This window comes from Myotis myotis, unplaced genomic scaffold (assembly GCF_014108235.1).
Source record: "Myotis myotis isolate mMyoMyo1 unplaced genomic scaffold, mMyoMyo1.p scaffold_m19_p_7, whole genome shotgun sequence".
NCBI lineage: Eukaryota > Metazoa > Chordata > Mammalia > Chiroptera > Vespertilionidae > Myotis > Myotis myotis.
Window position 1 is genome coordinate 52,888,892 of NW_023416379.1, and position 24,479 is coordinate 52,913,370.

Genomic DNA, 24,479 nt, shown 5'->3' on the forward strand with positions numbered 1-24,479 from the left:
CCGGCACTCGCACCTGCTGCCGGCGCCTGCACCCACTGCCAGCACCGGCCCCACTGGCACCCGCAGCTGGCACCGGAGCCGCTGCTCATACCTGCTGCTGATGCCTGGTGCCAGTCCTGATCGCCCCTGAGGGCTTCTCCACCTCCCCCTGCTCCTGAGGGGCGATGGCGGCAGCAGCCACAGTGCCGGCCCCGCTCACACCCGCTGCTGCTGCCGGTCCCAATTACACTGTGCCGTCAGTGAGTGTGAGCAGGGCTGGCGCCATCAGTGTGTGGGATGGCGGTGGCAGGAGTGGGGCTGCCAGCAGACAGGGGACTGGGGGCTGCAGTGGGAGGGGCCAGGCAGGGATGCGGAGGATGGGCTGAGACCTGACCCTGTGCCTACCACAGCCTCACGGCCCACAGTTCCTTTCAAGGTGCATGAATTCGTGCACTGGGCCCCTAGTCCTATATAATATAAGCATAATATGCAAATAGACCAAACAGCTGAAGGACCGGTCACTATGATGCACACTGACCACCAGGGGGCAGATGCTCATCACAGGAGCTACCCCCAGCTTGCAGGCCCCAGGCTGCCACTAGCCCTGCAGAGGGAGGCGACTGGCAGTGGTGGTGGCAACAGTGGGGGTGGGGTGGGGGGGCAGTGAGCGGGCAGTGCCAGGCTGGCCAAGGCGGGTGCCCCCCCCCCCCATCGCCCTGCCAGTTGCCCCACAGATTGGCCCAGACCTAGGGACCCTACCCATACATGAATTTTGTGCACTGGGGCTCTAGTGTTTAATAAAAAACTTCCACCTAGAAAAAAAAATCAAAATAATCCTTACGCCAAAGAGGCATTATTTTGAGGCATATTCTGCTACCCCTCAAAAAGAAAGTTTTCTACCTTTGACAATAAAACGTGCCCAACCTGATTAACCCTCTTCACCCCACCTAGAATTCGTTCCTCCCCCTCCTCCTCTCCACCCTCCCAACCCCTCTCCCTCTTGTCTTCAATGCTTGCTCCTCTTTTCAGTCTTCAGAGCCCAGTCCTCCTCTTCTCCATCCCATTCTTTCCACAATAAACCATGAAGGGTGTCCTCCGAGGTTAAGCCTTTCTTATTTGGATGCACTCACCCAAATTCAATGTAATTACCTTAGTTTTATTTTTTGACAGGTTTTAATTCATTTTTTAAAAGTGTCCGGCACCTAAGCGCATTCTCTGAAAATAAACTGTTATAAAAATCCTTTATCACTGGAATTCCCTACTTCACTGCTTTCACCGCAAACAGCTACTGGACCTAAAAACCAAGCACTTTGTGGGCGGCGCGGGTGGCCGGCTGCGGGGCACGTTGCAGCCGGTCGGGACCCACGGCGGCGGGCCGGCCGGGCTGCTTCCGGCGGCGCGGCTCCCCGTCGAACCCGCGAGCGCCTGGGGTCCCCGGATGGGCCCGGCGGAAGTCGGCCTCCGGGGAGCAGAGGCGACAGGAAGACGAGGGCGTCGCCCGCTCTTGCAGACCCCAGAGCGGCTTTCGCGGGGCGGGGGGCGGCGGCGGCGGCGGAGTGACCGACGGCCGCACGGACCAGCCGCCACGAAGCCACTGCCACGTCAGGGCAGCTTCACAAACGCGGCGGGCGGTGACGCAGGGGCGGCGACGCAGGGGCGGCGCGGCGGGGCGGGCCCGCGGCCAATCCCGGACGCTAACCTCCAGCCCCGGCGCCGCTTCAGGGACGCCCGGCCGGCGCCTACCCCGCCCACAGGGAGGCGGGGACAGCGGGGAAGGCGGCGCCGCTGCGGAGCCTGCGCTCGCCGCACCCTCGGCGCCCCGCCCGCACCCTCAGCTCCCCCCGCAGGCCGGTGGCGCTGGGCGGTGTCTGCGGAATCCCTGCCTGCGCCTGGCCCCGGTGGCCGCGCCGCGCCGAGACCCAGCAGCCGCGCCGCAGAGAGGAGGCCGGAGCCGGCAGCGACCAGTCATGGAGGCTCGCTACAACCTGAAGAGTCCGGGTGAGCGGGGCGGGGGCCGGGGGCGGCGCTGGCGGGGTGGGCCCGACTGACCCTGGGCTCCGGGGTCCGGCTCTGCGGCCCCCGCGCGTCCGCCGCCATTCGCGGCTCCACTCGCGGTGTCGCGCTCTACGCGAGTCCGCCGCCCGCCGGGCTGGTGCAGGCCGCGGGGCGGGGAGGCCGGCGGGCACGGGCACCCCGACTCCCCCTGCCCTGTCTGCGTGGCGGGGAGCTGGGTTGTACACACCCCCAGGAGCAGGTGCAAGGATGATGCCCGTGGGTGATGGCGGCCCTGCCGCCGGACTGTTATTAGCCGCCCGGCTCTCTCGCCTTTGAAATGAGTCCCAATAAATAGTATTTATTCTGTCTGTACCGTGATAATTTTTAAAAAATATATTTTATTGATTTTTTACAGAGAGGAAGGGAGAGGGATAGAAAGTCAGAAACATCAATGAGAGAGAAACATCGATCAGCTGCCCCCTGCACACCCCCCACTGGGGATGTGCCCTTGACCGGAATCGAACCTGGGACCCTTGAGTCCGCAGGCTGACGCTCTGTCCGCTGAGTCAAACCGGACAGGGCCGTACCGTGATAATTTTGTCAGGAGGGAGAAAATTCAGATTATCTAAATGATCAGTTCGGATGATCTAAATGATCATCTTAACAATATCAGGAATGGTTTGTTTGACCAACCCTTACTGCTTTCTATTTTGTTTCGTTTTTTTTTCTTCCAAAAATACTTAAGGATTTGCAAAGACTCCAGAAAAGGGTGAGGATAGTGATTGAACAGAGCTTTGGTAAATTGGGTGCTGCCAAGCGAAGAGATGTTCTTAGGTGAGCAAATACGTAAGCAGAATGGGCCGTAACACGTGGGGGCGGGGCACAGAGCCCTCGGAAAGCCTGATGCAGGCTGTGGCGCTCCGAGAAAAAATTGACGCAATCCCATTTGAGCGGGTTGACAGCTTCCCTGCTCCACCCGCCTCGTAAGGATGTCAGGAGGGGGGGAAGGAAGGTCCAAGGGAGAGGGAAAGAAAGCTTCATGTTAAGGTTAGATGGTTAAGTTCTCTAGAGTAGACTGTGGTGGATTTATATAAAACGGGGGGAGGGGTAAAAACGTCTGGTGACTCCTTGGTCACATGGTACCAGGCTCCTCAGGGCGCGGGGGGGTGGGGGTGGGGGCTGGGGGCTGGGGGGAGGGGGGGTGCTTGGTGAAATGTCCAGAGACAACAGTGCAGTTTGGGATGGAGGTTGTTGTCAGAAGACATTGCCCAGTTGTATAGGTCATCGTACCTGAGATGATGGTAAGCATTTAATACTCTCCAGAATTTTGTACATTTCCAGAGAATAGGACCTATTGCCAGCAGGCTTGGGTTTCGGCCCAGCATGCTTCTAGCTGTGTAATAAACTGCTTCCTCTTTTTTGTTTCATTTTCTCAACGGTGATGTTACTGTTCTAGACAGGATTTTTTAAAAACAAACATCTTTTTGTTGTTCTTACTGTGTGGATCATTTAGAGTTCATGGAGAAGGTGAATTTACTGCGATAGGGGACTTATTGAAAATGCTAGGAGGCTTAATGGAAGTACGTCCTTCCTTTGTTTTATTCTCAGTCCTGGGATATTTTTAGAGTAATGCCTATGTGAAAGGAAGTTGTTAAAAACACTGCAATAGATATAATCCTTTTTCTCTCTCACGTGGAGTTAGTTGTCTTAGAAGTATGATAGGACAATTGAGACAATATAGATAACTGGTTAAGGCCAGTGTGCTAGCTTGTGGATAGTAAGTTTGTTCATTTTATAGGTGGGAAAACATTTCTTTATGAATGGACTTGTGTGGGGCCACCTCCTAAGTCCTCTGACTAGCCTATCAGTTGTTGCCCCTGGATCAAACTCCCTGATTCTTTTTTGGGTCTGCTCTGGCTAAGGTAGTAAGGTGTCAGAGTACAAAATAGGGAGACCTATGTGTAAAGAACCTCCTGTGGCAGCTTTCTTCAGTAGGGGCTGACAGGCATGTTCAGCAGGTGACTGATGTATGTATAAGAGACTGGTACGGCCTCTCTATCAGAAACCTAGGCGTTATCCTGTCGGTGCCCTTGGTGTCAACTGCACCTCCATGCTGATCATTCTCAAGCTTTACTGTTCAGTTCAGATCCTTCTCCTCGGCTGCAGATAAATACAACTTACTGGTGATTTAATATCTTCATTCACATTTCCCACAGACCAAAAAATATCTAATAGTATAAACACCAAACTTTCCAGTTTTCTCTCCTCCCCCAAACTTGCACCTCACCTTAATATTCCTTATCCCAGGGATTGACAGCACCCAAGTGTCCAGGGGAGTGATTTGATCTCATGGTCTACTTCTTTACTCTACCCCCTACCCTAAAACTCTCTCACACACAGGCATTTGAGCATGGGTGCCAATACATCCAAACACACATATATCTAACCAGTCACTATTGCCACCAGATCAATTAAAACAAAACATAATAAAACCTGATTAGATCACTATTCAAATTGAGAAGTTTTCAGTAGCTTACTGATAGTTGTGGATACAATTCAAAGTAAATTGTTTTGCTTGGCCTACAGGGCTGCTCATGATTTGATGTTTGCTTTTCTCACCAGCCTGAACTGCTACCACTCCTATGCTCCTTTGCATTTTCACCATCTATCCATTTGCCCGAGTGTCTCCAGATAGAACAGCTCTTCTCACCTATATGCCTTGGTCCCTGTTGGAACCTCTGCTTGGAATATCCTCCCTTTAATCTGTGTGAAAGTTCTAGTAATTATTTAGGCTTCTTTAAGGTTCAGTCTTGTCCAGCTCCTGTAGGCAGTCTAAGGTGGTCCCTATATTTGTATACTTGGTCAGTGTTTGTAATTGTTTTCATGTCTTTCTCACTGTGAACTCTTTGAAGGCAAGAAGCAAGTCCTGGCCATTCTTCTTTTTCCATTGCTCAGATATTTATTCGTTAAATGTTTATTGAATGGATACATTTATAGGGTCTTTCTGGGCAGAAACATTAGTCCTTAAATATTTGCTACGTGCCTTCATATGGGAACAGGAAGAGGCGGTTGGGGAGCATGACATTGGGTTTACGTCCTCAATACACGTGCCTCTTTTCCATTTTACCCATGCTTTGGAGATTGATGATATCAGGATATTTGCTTTCTAAAATAAATAGATGCATCAGAGACAGTAACCTGTAAAAGATTCCCTTAGCTGGAGCTTTGTCTCCAAACCACAAAATAAACCCAGCAAGTTAGCCTGGGCATGTGCAGAATGCAAATGCCTAGGCCTATGGAGCCTAGAACTGCCTAGGCCTATGGAGCCTAGAACTTGGATCCAGAGTGATCATGTGGCCTCCATGAAAAGAAAGAACAAAAACAGCCAAGCCATCCCCCTTCCCTTTTGTTAACGTAAAAAAACCCATTGAAACCTGTAGAGAATTTTTGTGAGTTTATTTGAGCCAAACTGTTGACATACGCCGGGAAGCAGAACCTCAACGAATTGAGATAGTGCTCTGGAGAATGGCAGGGTTACATCCGTATTTATACATGAAATTCATTGGTGAGAGATTTAAGGAGGTGGGATTAAGCGAAGCGGGGGGGGGGGGGGGGGGGGGGGGGGAGGAGGGCCTCTGTGATAGGATAAAAAGTAAAATGATGGACACATACTTAGGTGAGTGCAGGATCAATCAACATGATAATGAAGGAATTTGTAGTATCTGCCCTGGCTCCCAGAACATTTGGTTGTGCCCCAGGGGCTCCAGAAAAAGGGAAGTTACAAGTTACCCAGACATTTCAAGGGAATGTTATCTTAGAGGCAAAAAGGCAAATGGACTCAGTAAGGATCAAAGTTGATCTTGTCAGTGAAGATACTGGCTTAGAACATAACTGCCCACCATAACTGCTTTTAGTTAAAGTCTAATTTCAGACCATCCTTTGTGGTTATTTTAGGTCTCTGAGTCTGCTAGGCTGCCACGCAGGCCTTCCCTGAGCTTGTCAGGTCAGCGTGTGGCCCCTTTCGTCCACACTTTTCTGGAACATCTTATCTCACCATCATAGGAGAATTGAATAATCTTGCAAAGAGATAAGAGAGGAGCAGATGGGGGAAAACTTTTCTCTGTAGCCAAGAGGTGACAAGAGATGGAGTATCAGGAGTGACAGACTATGCTCTAGCCTTAGTTGCCAGTCAGTACTTTGAATCTTGACTATTCTATAGCAGTGACATTTCTCCTTGGGAGCCAGGTAGCCATGTCATGTGGCCAACTACATATGCTCAAGGCCTGATTTTGAAACAGAATTGAGAGCACCTTATATTCCAATTTATTTCTGACCTTAATAACTTGTGATCTGGGGAAAAGGGATGGGTGAAAAGGCAAGAAGAAATATGTGAAGAAATTGTTGACTCCCATTTGACAGATGTAAACATTGAAACAGAATAAGATTGACTTGTCCAATGATTAAGGCCTAAGGAATCAGAGCCAGTATTTTAATCCAGTTCTAATTCCAGAGTCGATGCTCTTTTTCACTAAGGCATTGATAATATATGCTATTTCAGAAAAAAATAGATTATGAAAACACTAGACTAACCTCACTTTCTATTTGACTGTGTGGCTTTAGCTTGCACATGGTATGTGCCTATGTGGCCTATGAACTAATAAAAGCAACATGTTTAGTTATTAAGCGAATGATTGATCCTTTAAATGCGTTGTTGTAGCATTTCTGATCCTTTCATATATCTCTCCTAATATCCAGGTACTATTGGGTGTTTATTATCTTCTCTCTAACTGAAATGACATAAAATCTGACCTTGTCAATTTAGCCATTATTCAGCTAGCTGATAAGGAATGAAGGAAAAAAACGGTCTCCTTGGCATCTTTGATTGTTTACAGCAGCCAAACTAATTAACTTGGTAATAGCTTGATAATTCCCAGAACTCCTCAGGGATTGTTTATCTGGCCACATGGGTGGACAAGGGAAGGTGTCACAGACACCTCCCTGAGGAAGTTACTTAAAGGTTTGGTGGGAACCAGTTTAGATGATGAGGTGGAGGATAGGGGTGGGAGCAGCATTGCAAGTTGAGGAACCAGTATGTAGGAAAGTCTGGAGTAGAGAGAAGTGGGGTGTCTAGAACTTCCGGGAAGAGTGTTTCAATATGTACATGTTTCTAATACAGCATTTATTATGCTGTTTTGTATTCCACCCCAGACTATAAGCTCCTTGATAACAGAAGTTATTTTATTTTGGTTGTAGATATAGCATCTAGTATGAGTTTAGTAATTTGATGATCAAGTGAACAAAGTCTCTTCCCACAGGGGCCTAGTTCAGAGTAGGGGATGGAAAAGAATGTTATTATGGACCTTAGCCACATTCTCAGTGGTTAGAGTATCAATCAGCCTTTGGGCTGAAGGATCTCAGGTTCATTTCCCGGTCAAGGGAACGTCCCTTGGTGCACAATCCCCAGGCCCATCTGGTCATGTGAATGTCTCTTCCCCTTCCTTCCACACTCTCTAAAAAATCAGTGGAAAAATATCCCTGGGTGAGGATTAACAAACAAAAACTAAAAATAAATACAAAAAATAAGTAATTATTATTATGGAATAAGATAGTGACTTAAGAACTTTGTTTTTTTAATCCTTACCCAAGGACATGTTTTTATTGTTTTCAAAGGGAGAAGAAAGGTGAGGGAGGAGGAGAGAGAGAGAGAAATATTGATGTGAGAAACATCAATCAGTTGCCTCCCAGGTATACCCCGACCAAGGATCGAACTCACAACCTGGGTATCTGCCCTGACTGGGAATCAAATCCATGACCCTTTGGTGCACAGGATGATGCTCCAACCAAATGAGCCACAAAGGCCAGGGCTAAAATGAAATTTTATACAAAAGACATGATACAAACTGCATTATAATATTGTATGGGAGTTGATTCTTAATCTCTTCTGATAACTTTCCATCCAGTGCCTCCACACATTTTACTTTTATTGTTTCCTCTGTCTATTCATACCCACTTGCCTAATTCCTATTATCTTTCTTTCAGATATTAGTTATAAGTTTTAATTGAAGTGAAGAATCATTTCAAAAAAGGAAATCAATTAGGGCTATGAAATAAAGTGACCTCTGGAGACAGTCCCATTAAGTTAATACAAGATACTGGGTGGAAAGTCCCAAGAGGTTAAAAAAAATGGGGGGGAGGGGTTACTGTTCATGAGCATGAGTTCCAGAGGGCACATTTTTTAATATAGACATTTTAGTATGGTAGAGTTGTATTGTCTGTGTTGGAATTTCAGCTGTCATTTACTAGTTGTGTGACCGTGGACAAGTTTCTTAGTCTGGAAAATAGGGATTTTCTATCTCATAGCAATGTTTTGAGGATTGTTTGAGTGCTATCACATAGGAAGTATATATAAGTACTTATTAAATAAGAAGTGTCTCTTTCAGACCTACCTGTATATTTAGTACATAACTCTCCTAATGCCTACCTACCATTTCCTCTCCTCCTCCTGATTACTATTATCCTAATTAAACCTTTATCATACACTTAGTGGAGCCAATCCTCTCTATACATGTTTTGTTAAAGTAGAAACTTTTTCATTAGATTGTAACTGACTTAATCACTTGGTAAAGTATATTTTAAATGTCTTTATCTTATGAATTTTATTTTAGCTGTTAAACGTTTAATGAAAGAAGCGGCAGAATTGAAAGATCCAACAGATCATTATCATGCACAACCTTTGGAGGTTAGTTTCTGTCTCCATCTTCTACATATGGCTTTTAATATTTTAAACAAATTCCTTAAAATTGTTTTTTCATTGCTTTGATTCATTACAGATGTGTTTGATGTGGTTTATTAGTATATTTTACTCAGAGTAGTTCCTGAATGGCTAATTTCCCATTAGCCATTCAGAATCAGACATTTTACAAGAAGCAGATTTCTGGCCTCTATAGAATGGGTCTCAGATGCTAAATTGGTTTTAGGTCTTGAATATGAGGGAGGGGAAGTGGAAAGAACTCAATACTTTTTACAGTTTGGAAGACCTGGCCCCTTGAGGGATCTCTGCAGCTAGTCTGGGCTTTTTGTATAAACATCTCTATCTCTCTTAGTCTTCTTATCTGTAAAAGGAGGGTTTTTAAATATGCTTAGTCTGGTTTCCATGGTTATAGTGAGAATAAAATGTAATAATGTATGCATAGTTTGCAAAATGTAACGTACTTGGTAACTAAGATGTTGTTAGCATATGTATTAATATTATTAACCTTATAAATAAGTTTTTAGGTATCTTTAAGGGTTAATTTTTAAAGATTGTTAAAATAATCCAAATTTTTATTAATTATTTGATTATACAGTTGACCCTTTTTCTCACCCAATAATATTTCTAATAGTCATTTAATTAACGGTCAAACTTTAATATTACTGATGTCTTGTTGGTTATTGTTTTTTTTTTCAGGATAATCTTTTTGAATGGCACTTCACAGTTAGAGGGCCCCCAGATTCTGATTTTGATGGAGGAGTTTATCATGGACGAATAGTACTACCACCAGAGTATCCTATGAAACCACCAAGCATTATTCTTCTAACGGTAAGGATTTTTGGCTTTTTGAAATGCTTGTGGTTTAACTCTTCATGGTGGCTGCAAAATATGGTCAACATACTCATTTATATTAAGAAATAAAGTAGGCCCTGGCCAGTGTGGCTCAGTTGGTTGGTCATTGTCCTGTGCACTGAAAGCTTACCAGTTCGATTCCCAGTCAGGGCACATGCCCGGGTTGTGGGCTCTATCCCTGGTAGGGGGCGTGCAGGAGGCAGCGGATTGATGTTTTGCTCTCACATCAATGTTTCTCTCTCTCCCTCTCTCCAAAAATATTATTTTAAAAAAAGGTTTTTAAAAAGAAGTAAAGTGGCTGCTTTTGGGAACCAGGACTTGGTACTATAATCACCGCCCCCCCCCCAAAAAAAAATTTAATTTATAGGAATTATTTATTTTTATTTATTGTTGAGAGAGAGAGGGGGAGAAAAGGTTATTGTTCCACTTATTTATGCATTCATTGGTTTATTCTTATATGTGCCCTGACAGAGAATTGAACACCAACCTTTGCATATTGGGATGATGCTGTAACCAACTGAGCAACCGGGCCAGGGTTATAGGAATTCTTAATGCTAATGAATGTATAATTACCATAGCATGGTTGTTAGAATTCAGTGAATTAATGTATGCAAAGTGCTAGGCACAGTATCTGGCACATGGTAAGTACTCAGTAAAGGATTGTTAGTTATTGTACCTCTTAATCACATCATCTCTATTTAAACTCTCATTTTTCATGTGTAGCTCTTAAAATAGAAGTGATAGAGTCCTCAATAAATGATTGCTATATTATTACTTATACCTTAGAATTTCTACATCCACATATTTTATCTCCATGTGAAACAAAATGATTAATTTTTTCTTCTTTTTCCTGAGACATGTTTCAACAGTAAATTCCTCTCTTAATTGTTAAGCTTTCATTCCCTCATTTCCTTTTATTTACAAGTGTGTTTAATTACCCCCAACCTTGAAAAAAAAGCAAAAACTAAACATAAACACCTTTCTTTATCTCTGCTCACTACTCTATGTGTTGTTCTGTTTTTTCTTTGCTATCCTTCAAGGCATCTTTACTCTAGCTTGGCTTGCTGCAGTCTGGTTTCCACACACGCTCACAGCACTAATCTCAAAGACCAGTTTGAGAAATCCCACTGTCTCTTCTCAGTCTTTATCCTATTCCATCTAAGTTAAACCTGACACTCACGGGGTAGCAAATAGTGAAAGAAAAGGTACTAATTAATAAATACCAAGTTAATGCTGCTTTTTACCTATATTTGGTGTAATGAAAAGAGCATTAGTTTAGAGCCAGTAGACCTGGATTCTGACCAGTGCTATTTCTGTTACACCACAGGCAGGTTACATAGTCTCTTTGAAATTTAGTTTTCTCATCTGTCAAAAGGATTGTGTATGGTAAATATAATCACACTTTATAAAGTTCCTCATATATAGAAGTTGCTTAACAAATATTAGATGATATTTAGAATCAGTAATGCTGGCAGTAGGGTTGAAGCAGGGTCTTGGAGGGGCCCAATGTGTTAGGAGTCACTTTTATTTGCTAGATCATGGTGAGAGCCAAGTGGTCTATAGGGAGGGGCTGGTGCATGGGGAAACTGGTGGGGGTGGGTAGTTGGAGTAGCAGCTTTTCACCAGTAGGTACAGAAATATTGAAATATTTCAAGAGTTAACCAATGGTATCGTTCATATTTAGCACAGTGGCTGAGAATCAGTTGTATCCTCCTGGTTTTCAATATTTGCTTTTTCTGGTTCACTTCCTCTCTTTTGAAAATGTTCCTCTCTTTTCCAACCTTCATTCAACAAATAATCATTGAACACATGTCATTCACTCTGTGGGTGGGACAGAGAATAAGTCAAATTCTCTGACCATATGAAACATATATTCTAATTCATGCCTCTTCTCCTTCCCCTTTCCCTAAGTATGGATATTCTACAAGTTCAGACTTCAACTGTTTTGATTTTCTATGAAATGGCTTTAGTAATAACCTCTCTAAAGTCAGGTACCAAAGATGTATATTCTCTTCTGCAATCACCATGTCTATAATTCTACCTGCCTGCTGGACATCAATAGCTCTTCTCCCAAGAAAATAGATTCATGTCCAAAGCTGAAATTATTATCTCTGATCTTTCTACTTTGTGTTCCTCTCTTATGAAATTGTATCATCATTCTGAAAATCACTCCCACCTCAGAGCCTTCCTCACCAATATCTAGAAGGTTTTATCCCAGTCTCTGTACGTCTTCTATTTTAGATTCTTCACAGAGCCTAGAATACTAGGCACATAGGAGGACATCAGGACATCTTTATCAGTTATTTAGATTTCAGTTGTATAATTCAATTTCAAAAAAGTGCTTCAACTTCTAAAAACAGTTTATATTATTCACTTAGAATCCAACAAATATTTGTGGAGTGTCAATTAGAGGACAAAAATCTGTATCCCCTTAGAGATTACATTTTTTAAAAATTATCTTTAAAATTTATTTATATGTAAAATATTTATACTTATAAAGTCTAAAACATTAAACACATCTAAAAATTTTAAATGCCTTATTTATTCCTAAGGCTAATGGACGATTTGAAGTGGGCAAGAAAATCTGTTTGAGCATCTCAGGACATCATCCTGAAACTTGGCAGCCTTCATGGAGTAGTGAGTACTAGTTTAAAGTGAATATATCTTATATAACTGTAGTCAATTCATAATTATAAAGTATAATACCTTCTTGAGATTGAAGCTGTTTTTGATAATTTTATTATTTAATAAATAATAAAAATGCTTTTCCTTGTCTAGATTTTGGCCATCATTTTACTACAACCCTCCTACCTGTACCTCTTTAGTGAAAGACTCTTTTTTTTCTCTTTTCAGAGTAAACCCGGTTTCTTTTACAAAGCAATTTAGATTGATGTTTACTTTTTATTTCAGTAAGAACAGCATTGTTAGCCATCATTGGGTTTATGCCAACAAAAGGAGAAGGAGCCATAGGTTCTCTAGATTACACACCTGAGGAAAGAAGAGCACTTGCCAAAAAGTAAGTTTTGCATTTCATTCTTTGTTAAGACCCAAATATTATTCTGGAAAATGGCTATTAGGAAATAGGCTCTGCCTCTTACCTTGTGAGTTTTTGCTATAAGTTCTAGCCTTAGTTTTTCTATTTTAGAAATTCAGTTGTACCAGTTTACTCAGTGTTCACCGGAGTCTAAAGAATTGATTATAGAAAGTAGTTAATATCAACCTACAGTGGGAGATATCTTTATAAAATAGGACAGGTCATTCATCTCCACTTAGACAGTAATAAAGATGGAAAAGAACTAGAGCCATTTTTTTATGGAAAAGAACAAGAGCCATTTTATTATGTAGCTTTTCACAAGATTAAAAACTTCTTGAGAGCTGAAGGAAATCCACTTTTCCACGTTTGTATCTATAGTACCTGGCCCATAGCAAGTGGCTCAATAAATGATCTGGAATAAAGAAAATGAGATTTTATTAAGTTGTCATTTCCCATTGGTATTGCTTTCTGTTTTTCCCAGGTACATTCTGTCTATATAACCTAGATTAGTTATTAGATTTAGAGTATTCTCTTCTTAGAGTAGTGCTAAGACTAATTCTAGATTTTGATCATTTTCTTTTTTTAAATATATATTTATTTCAGAGAGGAAGGAAGAGGGAGAGATAGAAACATCAATGATGAGAGAGAATCATTGATTGCTGCCTCCTGTATGCCCCCTACTGGGGATCATGCCCGAAACCTGGGCATGTGCCTTGACTGGGAATTGAACCGTAACCTCCTGGTTCAATCACTGAACCATGCTGGCCAGTCTTGATCATTTTCTTGTTCTGGACTTGGCTGCCTATAACTCTTCAAACATATTTTATGAATTAAATTATACAGGGATGGGAAAAAGTAGGTCTACAGTTGTAAGGATGTGGAAGTTTGCTTTTGTATTACTATTTATTAATTATTGTATTATTTTTTTATACGAACAACTATAAACCTACTTTTGCCCACCTATAGTATATCTTACTCTGGTACAGCCTGGAATAGGCCCTCTACACATGTTTGTTAAATCAAAGAGATTTTAGTGTTTGGAAGATTTGGAAGACTCCTTGGTATCTTTTTAAATCTTATTCTCAAGTTCTGGGCATATACCTTACTTGCAGCTACTATTCACAAATTATAATATGGACTTTGAATACATGACATTTGTTTGATTTTTTTTATATTGGCTTTCTGTCTTGATACTTTTATCTAGTTCATGTACAGATAAAAAAAGAATTAGTTTTTTGTGTTCTAGACTTGTCAGTGTTTATATTCTAGGTTCTTAGTCTGTATTAGAGGCTTTTTAAAAACCAGATTTTGCATTTAACCATGGTAAATTACTATTTTTGTGGATAGACTAATATATTCAAAATAAATATTTTCCTTTAATTTTCATCTGACTTCTCAGTTAAAAGTGGACACAGTTTATGCCCAGCCAGTGTGGTTGACCATCGACCTATGAACCTGGAGGTCATGGTTTGATTCCCGGTCAGGGCATATGCCCAGGTTGTGGGCTTGATCCCCAGTGTGGGGTGCATAGGAGGCAGCCGATCAATGATTCTCTCTCATCATTGATGTTTCTCTCTCTCTCCCTTTTCCTTTCTCTGAAATCAATTAAAAAATATATATTTTTTAAAGTGGACACATTTTGCCTGGCTGATGTGGCTTAGTAGTTGAGCATCAACCTGTAAACCAGGAGGTCATGGTTCCATTCCCAGTCAAGTCCCATGCCTGGCTTTCAGGTTCAATCCCCAGGAGAAGGCGTGCACGAGGCAGCTGATGAGTGATTCTCATCATTTGTGTTTCTTTCTTTTTGTACTTTCCTCTCTGAAATCAATTAAAAAATATAAATAAATAAAAGTGGACACATTTTAAGGCAGATTTTTGGATATAATTGATTCTCTAAAGCAGCAGTTGCCAACTGTTGGTCTGTGAGGTCTGAAAGGTTGGCGATTGCTGCTCTAAAGGATATGGATAGCAGTGCCGCTTCTGGTGAAACAAAAAAATATATATTCATCAATAAATACTATATTAATAGTACTTTGACATATATTTTATTTTCATGAAGCTGTTCAGTAAATTTAAGTACCATGTTGTTCAAGACCTAAGGATTTTATTACATTGACCTAGATGTACAGTAAAACAGTTTTTTAAAAATATGGCCTTATTGATTTTTAGAGAGAAGAAGGGAGAGAAATAGGGATAGAAACATCGATGAGAGACAAATATCATCGCTTGGCTGCCTCCTTCGTGCCCCCTACTAGGAATCTAGTTCGCATCCTGGGCATGTGCCCTGAGCAGGAATCCAACTGGTGACCTTTTGGTTCCTGGGTTGACACTCAACCATTGAGCCACACCATTCGGACTATAGTAATACAGTTTTTAAAAGGAAGTTCAGCAATGTAATAATACATATTTTTATATAATATACATAACATACTTATTTCTGGTCATATAAATCCTCAGCACTCTTGTGAGTTTTAGGCACTTTTTGGCTATATCTGGAATACAGAGGAGGAAATGAAAACATAGAAAAACAAAGAAATCTTAGGAAAGTCTAGTTAACAGATTGAGTATCTACCAAATATAATCAGTTTTAAATTTCAGTCTGGATTTTCCACGAGTTTTTTTTGCTTTTCAAGTTGTACTGCTATTTAAATTACTAGGATTTGTGGGGTTTTTATTCCCCTGGAAGTTCCTGTAAATTCTTTTTTTTTTTTTTTTAATATATTTTTATTGATTTCAGAGAGGAAGGGAGAGATAGAAACATCAATGATGAGAGAGAATCATTGATCGGCTGCCTCCTGCACGCCCCCTACTGGGGATTGAGCCCGCAACCCAGGCATGTGCCCTGGCTGGGAATCCAACCATGACCTCTCAGTTCATAGGTCAATGCTCAACTACTGAGCTACACCGGCTGGGCTATAAATTCTATTTTTAATTGGCTTCTTTATATATGTTTCTGCTAAAAATAATTTGAGCTTTTTAGTGGACTTTTTCACAGGCTTAACATAGGCTTGTTATATGTGATTTTGAGGACAGGTAGTTAAACAGTTTATATTTTTTGTCATATAAATCTATAGCTTAGTTTTCTTTAGAGAGTATATTAGGAAAATAATGAAATCTAAGTCCGTAGTTTAATGTTAGATTTTTAAAATATTGAGATATAATTGACGTGAAATTTTTATACCAACCTAACTTGCGTGTATGTCTCATAACTATAATTGTCTATTTTACATGTAGATAAATGTGATATGGAATTATCTGGTGTTCTTTTAAATTTAATCACTCATTGTTTTAATGTCTTGAATTAATATTCACTATTTGATTTGTACTCATCAAAAAAATTATTTCTTACCAGATCACAAGAGTTCTGTTGTGAGGCATGTGGCTGCACCATGAAGGATGTCCTGTTGCCTTTAAAATCTGGAAGTGATTCAAGCAAGGCTGACCAAGAAGCCAAGGAACTGGCTAGACAAATCAGTTTTAAGGTACTCTAAATTGACAAATAAATTTAAATTTTGCAGCCCTTTTATTTGCTTTCAGAAATAAAGTAATTTAGTTCTAGTGCAATAATATTTTTACAAATAATTTTATCACAAAACTAACACATTCACAAAGGCATTATAATTAGTGGTTAAAAGTTTGGACTCTGTGGGGGGGCTGTCAATTGGGGAAAAAGGAGACATGTAAAACTGTAGACAATAAAAAAAAAAAAAAGTTTGGACTCTAGTATACAATGCCAGGGTTCAGATCCCAGCTTTGCTGCTTAGTAGTAGTAGGACATCAGACACATTACTTAGCCACTTCATGCCTTTTACTCACCTGTAAATATTAACAGTATGGTAATTATCTTGTGGGATTCTTAGGAGGATTAAGTGAGTTAATACTTACTTTAATGTCTTGCATTTAGAACTGTCCCTGGTGCTTAATAAGTGTTAGCTATTATTATAGAAAATATAGATAAGCACTTAGAAAATAACAGTTATATAATCCCAGCCCCCCAAAATAAGTGCTGCTATTATTTTGGCATATCTCCCTTATAACCTTTTTTCCCACATATATTTTACCCAAACATATAAACACTTCTATAGTTTAATTAGCTCCATAAAATAATGGCAGCCTGCATTAAGCAACATGTTACCTGCCCCTCTTCTCTGCCTCTCTACATCCTGTCTGTCCTTCCAAGGTCCAGTTTTTGGAGAAATTTTTCTTTCTGTTTTATTGTGCCTGAAAGAGGAGGTGCTTAATAAGTGTTGGTTATATTCTTCCTTCTGAAGATTCCTATTGTATATAAAATTGCTTCTCTGAAAATCTTAGGGCCAGATGTGTTTTCTACTTCAGAATTTCAGATTTTAGAAAATATCAAACATATACCATATATTAACACTCATTGAGACCTGGGGCAGTACCCCATAATCAAATTCATAAATATTTCATCAGCAAACCTGGGAATATCTACACCAAGGTGGAATAAAGACTGTTAATAGCCTCACATGTCAGGCTTTGCCTGAAAATTACAAAATACTTCAGTGTTTAGAGATTTTTGAAATTGTGGATTATGAACCGTGGGTGTTAGTTTTGTCTCTCACCAAGTAACATCTCCTTGAACAGGGAATGTCTGTGGGTCTTTCTGTAATATCTAGCATAGTGTTGGACACATGAGTTCTCAACACTTAACTGATTGATATTGATATTAAAGTACCAATTAAAATAAATCTAAGAAAGGGAATTTAGGTAGGTTGTGGGTTAGTTTGTATATTCCCTTTTATAATACAGCTCTTGGGTGTTACCTTTTTTATAGGCAGAAGTCAATTCATCTGGAAAGACTATTGCTGAGTCGGACTTAAGCCACCCCTTTTCACTAAATGATTTACAGGACAATATACCTACCACATTCCAGGGTGCTACAGCCAGTACATCGGTATGGTTCTTGTCTTTTACATATGTATATATCTATACCATTGTCATTATTTGCAATAGGAAAAGGAGATCCGTAGAGGAAATATCATTAAGTACATGTACTAAAATATCACCTAAAGTCAATGTTTTAAGGGGTTGTGCCGGAGTCCAACCCCAGCAGGTCCAGGGATCCCCAAAGGTGTGGATGGAGTCGGCGAAGAAGGAATGACACGGAGACGGAGTTCAGTTGATCAGCAGCCTAACCAGGATCTCTAGCCAGGATCTCCAGCCAAGTTCTGGTCTGGATCTCCAGAGAGGTTCTGCTTTGGATCTCCAGCCAGGTTCTGTGTCCATGCTCTCTTGCTAGGTTCTTCAGGTTCTCCAGCCAGGTTCTGTAGCCATGCTCCCTCGCTAGGTTCTTCAGCCAGGTCTGTCCAGGTTCTCCAGCCAGGTTCAGTCACCAGGTTCTAGTCAGGTTCTCTTGCCAATTTCTGTAGTCAGGTTCAGCCCAGGATCTTTTGCCATGTTGTCTCCAGCGAAGTTCTTCTGTCTGTAGGTTCTGTGTAGGTTCTGTCTTCTTAGTTCTGTCTTCTTAGTTCTGTCTTCTTAGTTCTGTGTTCTAAGCTCTGTATTCTAAGTTCTGAGTCTTGCTGTCTTATTACATCTGTATTTATACCAGTTGATTCAATCCTATCAATCTCTATTACAAAGGTTAGGGCGTTTCTTATCTCCATTCCAGGGAGTAAAGATTATGTAGCTTAAGCATGATTGTTCATAGTTAAAGTGATTAATTACCCGCCTGGCACTTAGTTAAGAGGTTTTATTCCCTCCCTAACTTCAGGGGAAAATCCCTACTGGGGAAACACCCTTTCTCAGAGACCTTGGTTAAAACACATAGTGCCAAGAAGGTGAGCAAACATATTAAGAACAGTATGCCATATATGCCAGGTCCCTTGAAACAGCAAGCATGGACCGGCTCCTGGCAGGGTTGTTGTTCTAACTATATTAATTATATGTATAAAGGCCCAAACAGCTATTCTAAGTCCAATTCTTTTTTTAAGCCTAAATCTGGTATCTCCAAAGGAATATATTAATAGTAATGATGTTAATAATAACTAATATTTACTAAGCAATTGTTTATCCTAAGCACTTTATATCATTATCCTGTTTAATCCTCACAATTACTGAATTGGATATTAGCCTCATTGCACAGATGTGGGAGCTGAGATTAAATGACTTGTTTAGGGTCACATGTTTACAAAGTGGTAGAGCTTTCCTAATAATGATAAGGTTTTCTATTTAGTCAGGTATATGGGCAGGTACAATGCCCATGTCTATTTTAGTCAGGTAAAATGTTTTCCCCTCAAACTAATGGAAAATAATAACATGTCTATATAATAAAAGCCTAATATGCTAAGTGTCCAGTCGTTCGATCATCCGTTCAACCAAAGTGTAATGTGCTAATGATATGCTAAGGCCGCTCAACCACTCACTATGACGTGTACTGACTACCAGGAGGCAGACACTCTGACCAGTAGGTTAGCTTACTGCTGGGGTCTGGCTGATCAGGATTGAGCGAGACAGGCCAGACACACCTTGGAGCCTTCCTGCAGTCCTTCCTGGCTGGCCAACCTCCTGCGTCCCTCCCTAGCCCCAATAGTGCACCAGTGGGGTCCCCCCGCCTGGCCTGTGCCCTCTCGCAATCCGGGACCCCTTGGGGGATGTCAGAGAGCCAGTTTTGGCTGATCCTGGAAGCCAGGCCGAGGGACCCCTCTGGTGCACAAATTCACGCACCAGGCCTCTAGTATAAAATAAAAGCTTTAAGCTGAGTCAATCTCTTGTGCTACTTTCCGGATTGATAGGACCTCATGTTTTTTATTTTCCTTAACAACCCATCTTCCTTTATAAGCCTTTAGTGCAGTGGTTCTCAACCTTCCTAATGCCACGACCCTTTAATACAGTTCCTCATGTTGTGGTGACCTCCAACCATAAAATTATTTTTGTTGCTACTTCATAACTGTAATTTTGCTACTGTTATGAATCATAATGTAAATATCTGATATGCAGGATGTATTTTCATTGTTACAAATTGAACATAATTAAAGCATAGTGATTAATCACAAAAACAATATGTAATTATATATGTTTTCCGATGGTCTTAGGCGACCCCTGTGAAAGGGTCGTTCGACCCCCAAAGGGGTCGCGACCCACAGGTTGAGAACCGCCGCTTTAGTACTTTTGCTCTATCAGATACTTTTTTTTTTTTTTTTCTATCAGATACTTTTATCTTGCCTGAGCAATTGAAAGAATGGCAGATTTCAAATAGAATGTTTTATTGGCAACTGTAACTCAGATCAACTCACTGAGTATTATTAAGTCACTACATGACGCCTAGGACAATGTAAGACCTCATAAAATGCTGCAGCTTTGTGTATCTCAGTGATGGTGAACCTTTTGAGCTCGACGTGTCACCATTTTGAAAAACCCTAACTTAACTCTGGTGCCGTGTCACATACAGAAATTTTTTGATATTTGCAACCATAGTAAAACAAAGGCATATTTTTGATATTTATTTTATATATTTAAATGCCATTTAACAAAGAAATATCAACCAAAAAAATGAGTTTGTGTGTCACCTCTGACACGCATGTCATAGGTTTGCCATCACTGGTGTATCTGCTCTCTTCATTGAGCAGATTATATCTGGGAGTCCTGGAGTATGGAAGTCCAAGTTCATGCAGTTTAATTCACTATTAGTACTAACATATTTTTAACTCAAATTCAGTAGTTCTTTTCTACTGCTGTGTTATGCGTCACTACATTTGAGTGCTTCCAAAGGATAGTTTTAAGAAATACAGATTATTTAAGCCTTTTAATGCTGAGATGAATGTCAGATTTAAAATGTAATTTCTTCTGCAGGTAACTGAGATGAGCAATTTTCCCCCCTTAATGTTTATAGCTGTTGCCATCCTTGTACCTTTCTAAAAAAGTATTTGAATTACATTATTCAGTTCTTTTTTCTTCTAAATATTAAGTTTTTCTCTGATGGAAAGTATTTAAAATATTTTATATTTGCTCAGTTTTTAAAGTTATTCTGAATAAAATATGCATTTTTTATTTGAAAGAATGTGTATGGACACTAATATAATTAGTATATACTTGTTTTCAATAAGAGAATTAAAGGACACTGGGTTGTTACAGGTAGAGTTAAAGTATCTATAGAAATAAAATGGAATTCATATTAAAGAGCTTTCTTGTCTATAAGCTATAATTAAGATTTTGACTAAGTTGGTACCACATTGTGGTTATGCTTTGATGGAGCAGTCAGTAAAGGATAGAAAGCATTTGACATCCAGTACTTTATGAGGCGCAGCTAGTGTACCAAAGTACAGGGTACATCGAATCTCCCACAACTACCTTTTTCTCAGCACATACCTAAGGAACTCTTGATATCACATAAAGTAACACAATTCAAACATGCAGTAAAGGGTTCTTCTAGACATGTGTTCAATTCATTTGACAAGAATTGTGAGAAAGGATAAGCCTGGTTGGAAAACCACACCTAATTTTTACAACGATATTGCTGTGAAGAACATATAGTTTGAAATTATTTTCCATGTTCTATGATTGTTGATGGAAGCATGTTGACATAGTCAGATAATATTTAAAGAGGCACTCTGTTGAGGGTTGTCTTTTTTGCCATTTAGAATGGCAAATTTTCAAGCAGAAAGTGGAAGTCAAATTGCTTCTCTCCTTGACTCTCCTAAAGAAGGGAGGTTACAAATGCCTAGCAAATTCTGTTGGAGTTACAGCTGAGGGAGTATAGAAAGCTGTCTATGGAGAATATGGGTAAACTCTGTCCTTGTCTTATTTTTTCTAGTAAATTCCTCTTCCATTTGTTGAGTACTTGGAATATGTAATATTGCTGGCTTACTCAAAAGGGTAATAGTCTCAACAATTAGATAATTCTTGGTAGTTTCGCCCTCAATCGTGTTTAGTGCTCTATGATTCTTTATACTCTTGAATAGACAATAGGTAATGTATAAATATTCTTTGCCAATTTCAAATAAAATTTCTTAAAATTTTCTAGTATGCAGTCCAGAACCCCTCAGGAGAATCCCTTCAACCACCTGCCCCACCTGTAGCTAAGAATACCTCCATGAGTCCTCGACAGCGCAGGGCCCAGCAGCAGAGTCAAAGAAGGTCGTCCAGTTCACCAGATGTCATCCAGGGCCTGCAGCCCAGAGACAACCACACTGATCATGGCGGATCTGCTGTACTGATTGTCATCTTGACTTTGGCACTGGCAGCGCTTATATTCCGACGAATATATCTAGCCAATGAGTACATATTTGATTTTGAGTTGTAATACTGTTTTGTGTCTTAAGAGCTGTGACTCACTGCTTCATTAAACATTCTTCATTGGGTATAGTCTAAGAATTGTTTACAAAAAATTTATTTTGTATTTACCCTGCATTCCTTTTTTTTTTAATCCTTATAAACTCAGTAAAACTATAGCTAGTCATTCAGACTGTGTCCTGCTTAGTTTAAGGGACTGGAAGTGAAGTCCCTTGTCTCATTATATATAGCCTGCTTTACAGGGAAATAATATGTTATTTCTCATGCTTCAGCTTGTTTTTATGTAAATTTGTGATAGTTTCTGTATAGCCCTTTTAAATTTTTGGGTCAAAGATGGTGTTTTTAAGTTCCAATGAGTATTAGTAGTTAATATCATTTATTCAGTACTCTGTTTCTACTTATGTAGAATGATAGAGGGATAAGAGTTAAAAAGGCAAAGTAAAGCCCCTCCAAAAGCTTACTTCATGGGAAACATTGGGATTACCCATTCTGTGATCCACTTTATGTCCTAAACATTGTCAATGAAAGTTACTATTTCAGTCAAACATTTATGAGGAAATGAGGTTACATCTTGGTTACTGGATTTTACTTGAAGAGGGAATAATGCTTTGTAACCACTTTGATATGTTGTTATTCCATTCTCTCCAAAGAGCACCTAAGATTTAAAAGAAAGAAAGAAAACAACCCTCCATAGATCTTTGTTGGAAGGAAGGAAGGAAGGGAGGAAGGAAGGATGGAAGGAAGGGAAGGTTCAAGCCAGGAAATCACTTGGTTTTATTCTAGAAGTTAAGTGAGAGTATCTTAAGATTTGAATGTTTAATCTGCTTTGAATTGTATATCTTTTGAGATGTATATATGCCTAGCTTTGTAATCACTATAAATTTAATTATTCTGGAATATGCATAATGTTATACTATTTCTTGTACCATATTAATAGAAGAGCTCAGGGCCGAAGCAATAGTGATAGAAATTAGAAAAACCTTTACTTGGAATTGTACACCTACACAAAGCCCAAGAAGTAATTTTCCGTGCAAAATCAATATATAACATAGTGCTAGTTAGCTCCACAGACTCTAGTAGACACTTTGACCATCGTAGTGCCTAGCGAAAACATCATTACAGAGAAACATTGCCCTCATTCAGCATGTTCAGTAGCAGCATTGAAGGCACTCTTGAGAGCATTATTAGTGAAGATTTAATTTTTAAATACAGGCAGTCCCCAGCTTTCAAATAGGTTATGCTCTAAAGATGCATTTATAAGTTAATTTTTTTTACACTTCAATGTTGTAAGTGTGTTTAGGTTCTAGACCAGTCCACACAAAAAGCTAGTCCATAATGTATCTTGAATAATTTGAGGGATGGTATCCATAAAGTCCTTATGTGGTTTTAACTAACTGAAATTATGGGCATGATAGAAACAATTTGTAAAATGATTTTAAAGGCAAATTTAATTTTCACTTCTGCTATGGGACTTTGGTTCTATAAGTGTCACACAATTTCTGTGTCTCTCTTAATAGCCATTTTTCCTTTAGGTCTGCATTTAAAATAAGAGTATACTGTGGTATAATACATAATGGTATTAAACTTTAATAATTTTAACAGTGTTTACAGATAGTTTCTGTTATATCTACAATGAAGGTGGTAAAGTCTAAAAAGCCCAAGGACTTTATGAAGACCTCATATGTTAGGAAAACTATAGGTTACCATTTTAGAACTTTATTGCCACGAAAAAAATGCATTCTGAAGTCTTGGTTTAGAACATACGATATTAAAAATATTGGTTCAGTTATCAGTGGTCTCCTAACAGGTCACTGACCCTGGAAAGCCAGGTAATGTTATCACCAGAGGAGGAAATCCCTGCGCTCTCAGCCTATGTGGGGATGAATCATATGCTAGAAACAGTCTTCCCTCCGTTTCCTCTCAGTCATTCCTTGAGCCAGCCTCCGGAGCTATGTGATCTTCTTGCATGTTTCCATGGGATATAGGAAGTACCTATACTTTCAAATTGACTAAGCCAAGAAATTTTACATTGTGCAGATCCTTTTGTGTCCGATTAGCTTCTCTTCCTTCGTGTCAAATGGCAGACCACCTTCTTTGTGTTCGGATTTATTTTTAACACCTGACACACGTATCTAAACGTGACATCCTTTATGCTCCTTTCCTTTCAGCTTAAATATGTAACTTAAAAATCCTTAAGTTGTCAGTCTGACCTCCATTATGGAGTTCATGAGCAAAATTGATCTTTGGGGCCATTTTAATTCACACTCCACTGATGGGCTTCTTCTATAAACTTATTTTTAAAGCCGCACTTTAACCCTTTACTTACAGCATAACCAGATGCATGATCTGGCAGGTAAAGGCTTGGGACTCATTCTTTCCCCAGTCTTCAGATTTATGTAACTCAGTGACTTTTTCTTTGGCCAACATATCACATGCCTATATGCTAAGGTAGTTCAAATTAGCATGCTTGAAGAGATATATAATGTCTGTTTCACCTGTAACTGTTTAAACAAATGAAAACTTTCAGATTTTATGTATTGTGGGGCTTTTATGTAGCACTTTACATTTTCATGCTGCTGATTGTTTTTATTCTGAAATAAATGAATTTCATCAAAA

General features: G+C 40.2%; 1 protein-coding gene across 3 annotated transcripts; it reads left to right on the forward strand.

Moving 5' to 3' along the window:
• The first annotated feature begins 1,790 nt into the window (after positions 1-1,790).
• On the forward strand, positions 1,791-24,479 carry UBE2J1 (ubiquitin conjugating enzyme E2 J1). Of its 3 annotated transcripts, XM_036316809.1 has the most exons (9): positions 1,844-1,977; positions 2,720-2,808; positions 8,640-8,713; positions 9,422-9,553; positions 12,130-12,214; positions 12,488-12,593; positions 15,964-16,093; positions 17,407-17,526; positions 21,595-24,479. In XM_036316809.1, exons 2-9 carry the CDS (start codon positions 2,799-2,801, stop codon positions 21,871-21,873), a joined length of 936 nt encoding a protein of 311 aa, XP_036172702.1. In that variant the 5' UTR covers positions 1,844-1,977; positions 2,720-2,798; the 3' UTR covers positions 21,874-24,479. The 3 variants fall into 3 exon arrangements, with proteins under 3 accessions (XP_036172703.1, XP_036172704.1, XP_036172702.1); XM_036316810.1 differs by lacking the exon at positions 2,720-2,808 and having other exon boundaries at positions 1,791-1,977; XM_036316811.1 differs by lacking the exons at positions 2,720-2,808; positions 17,407-17,526 and having other exon boundaries at positions 1,814-1,977.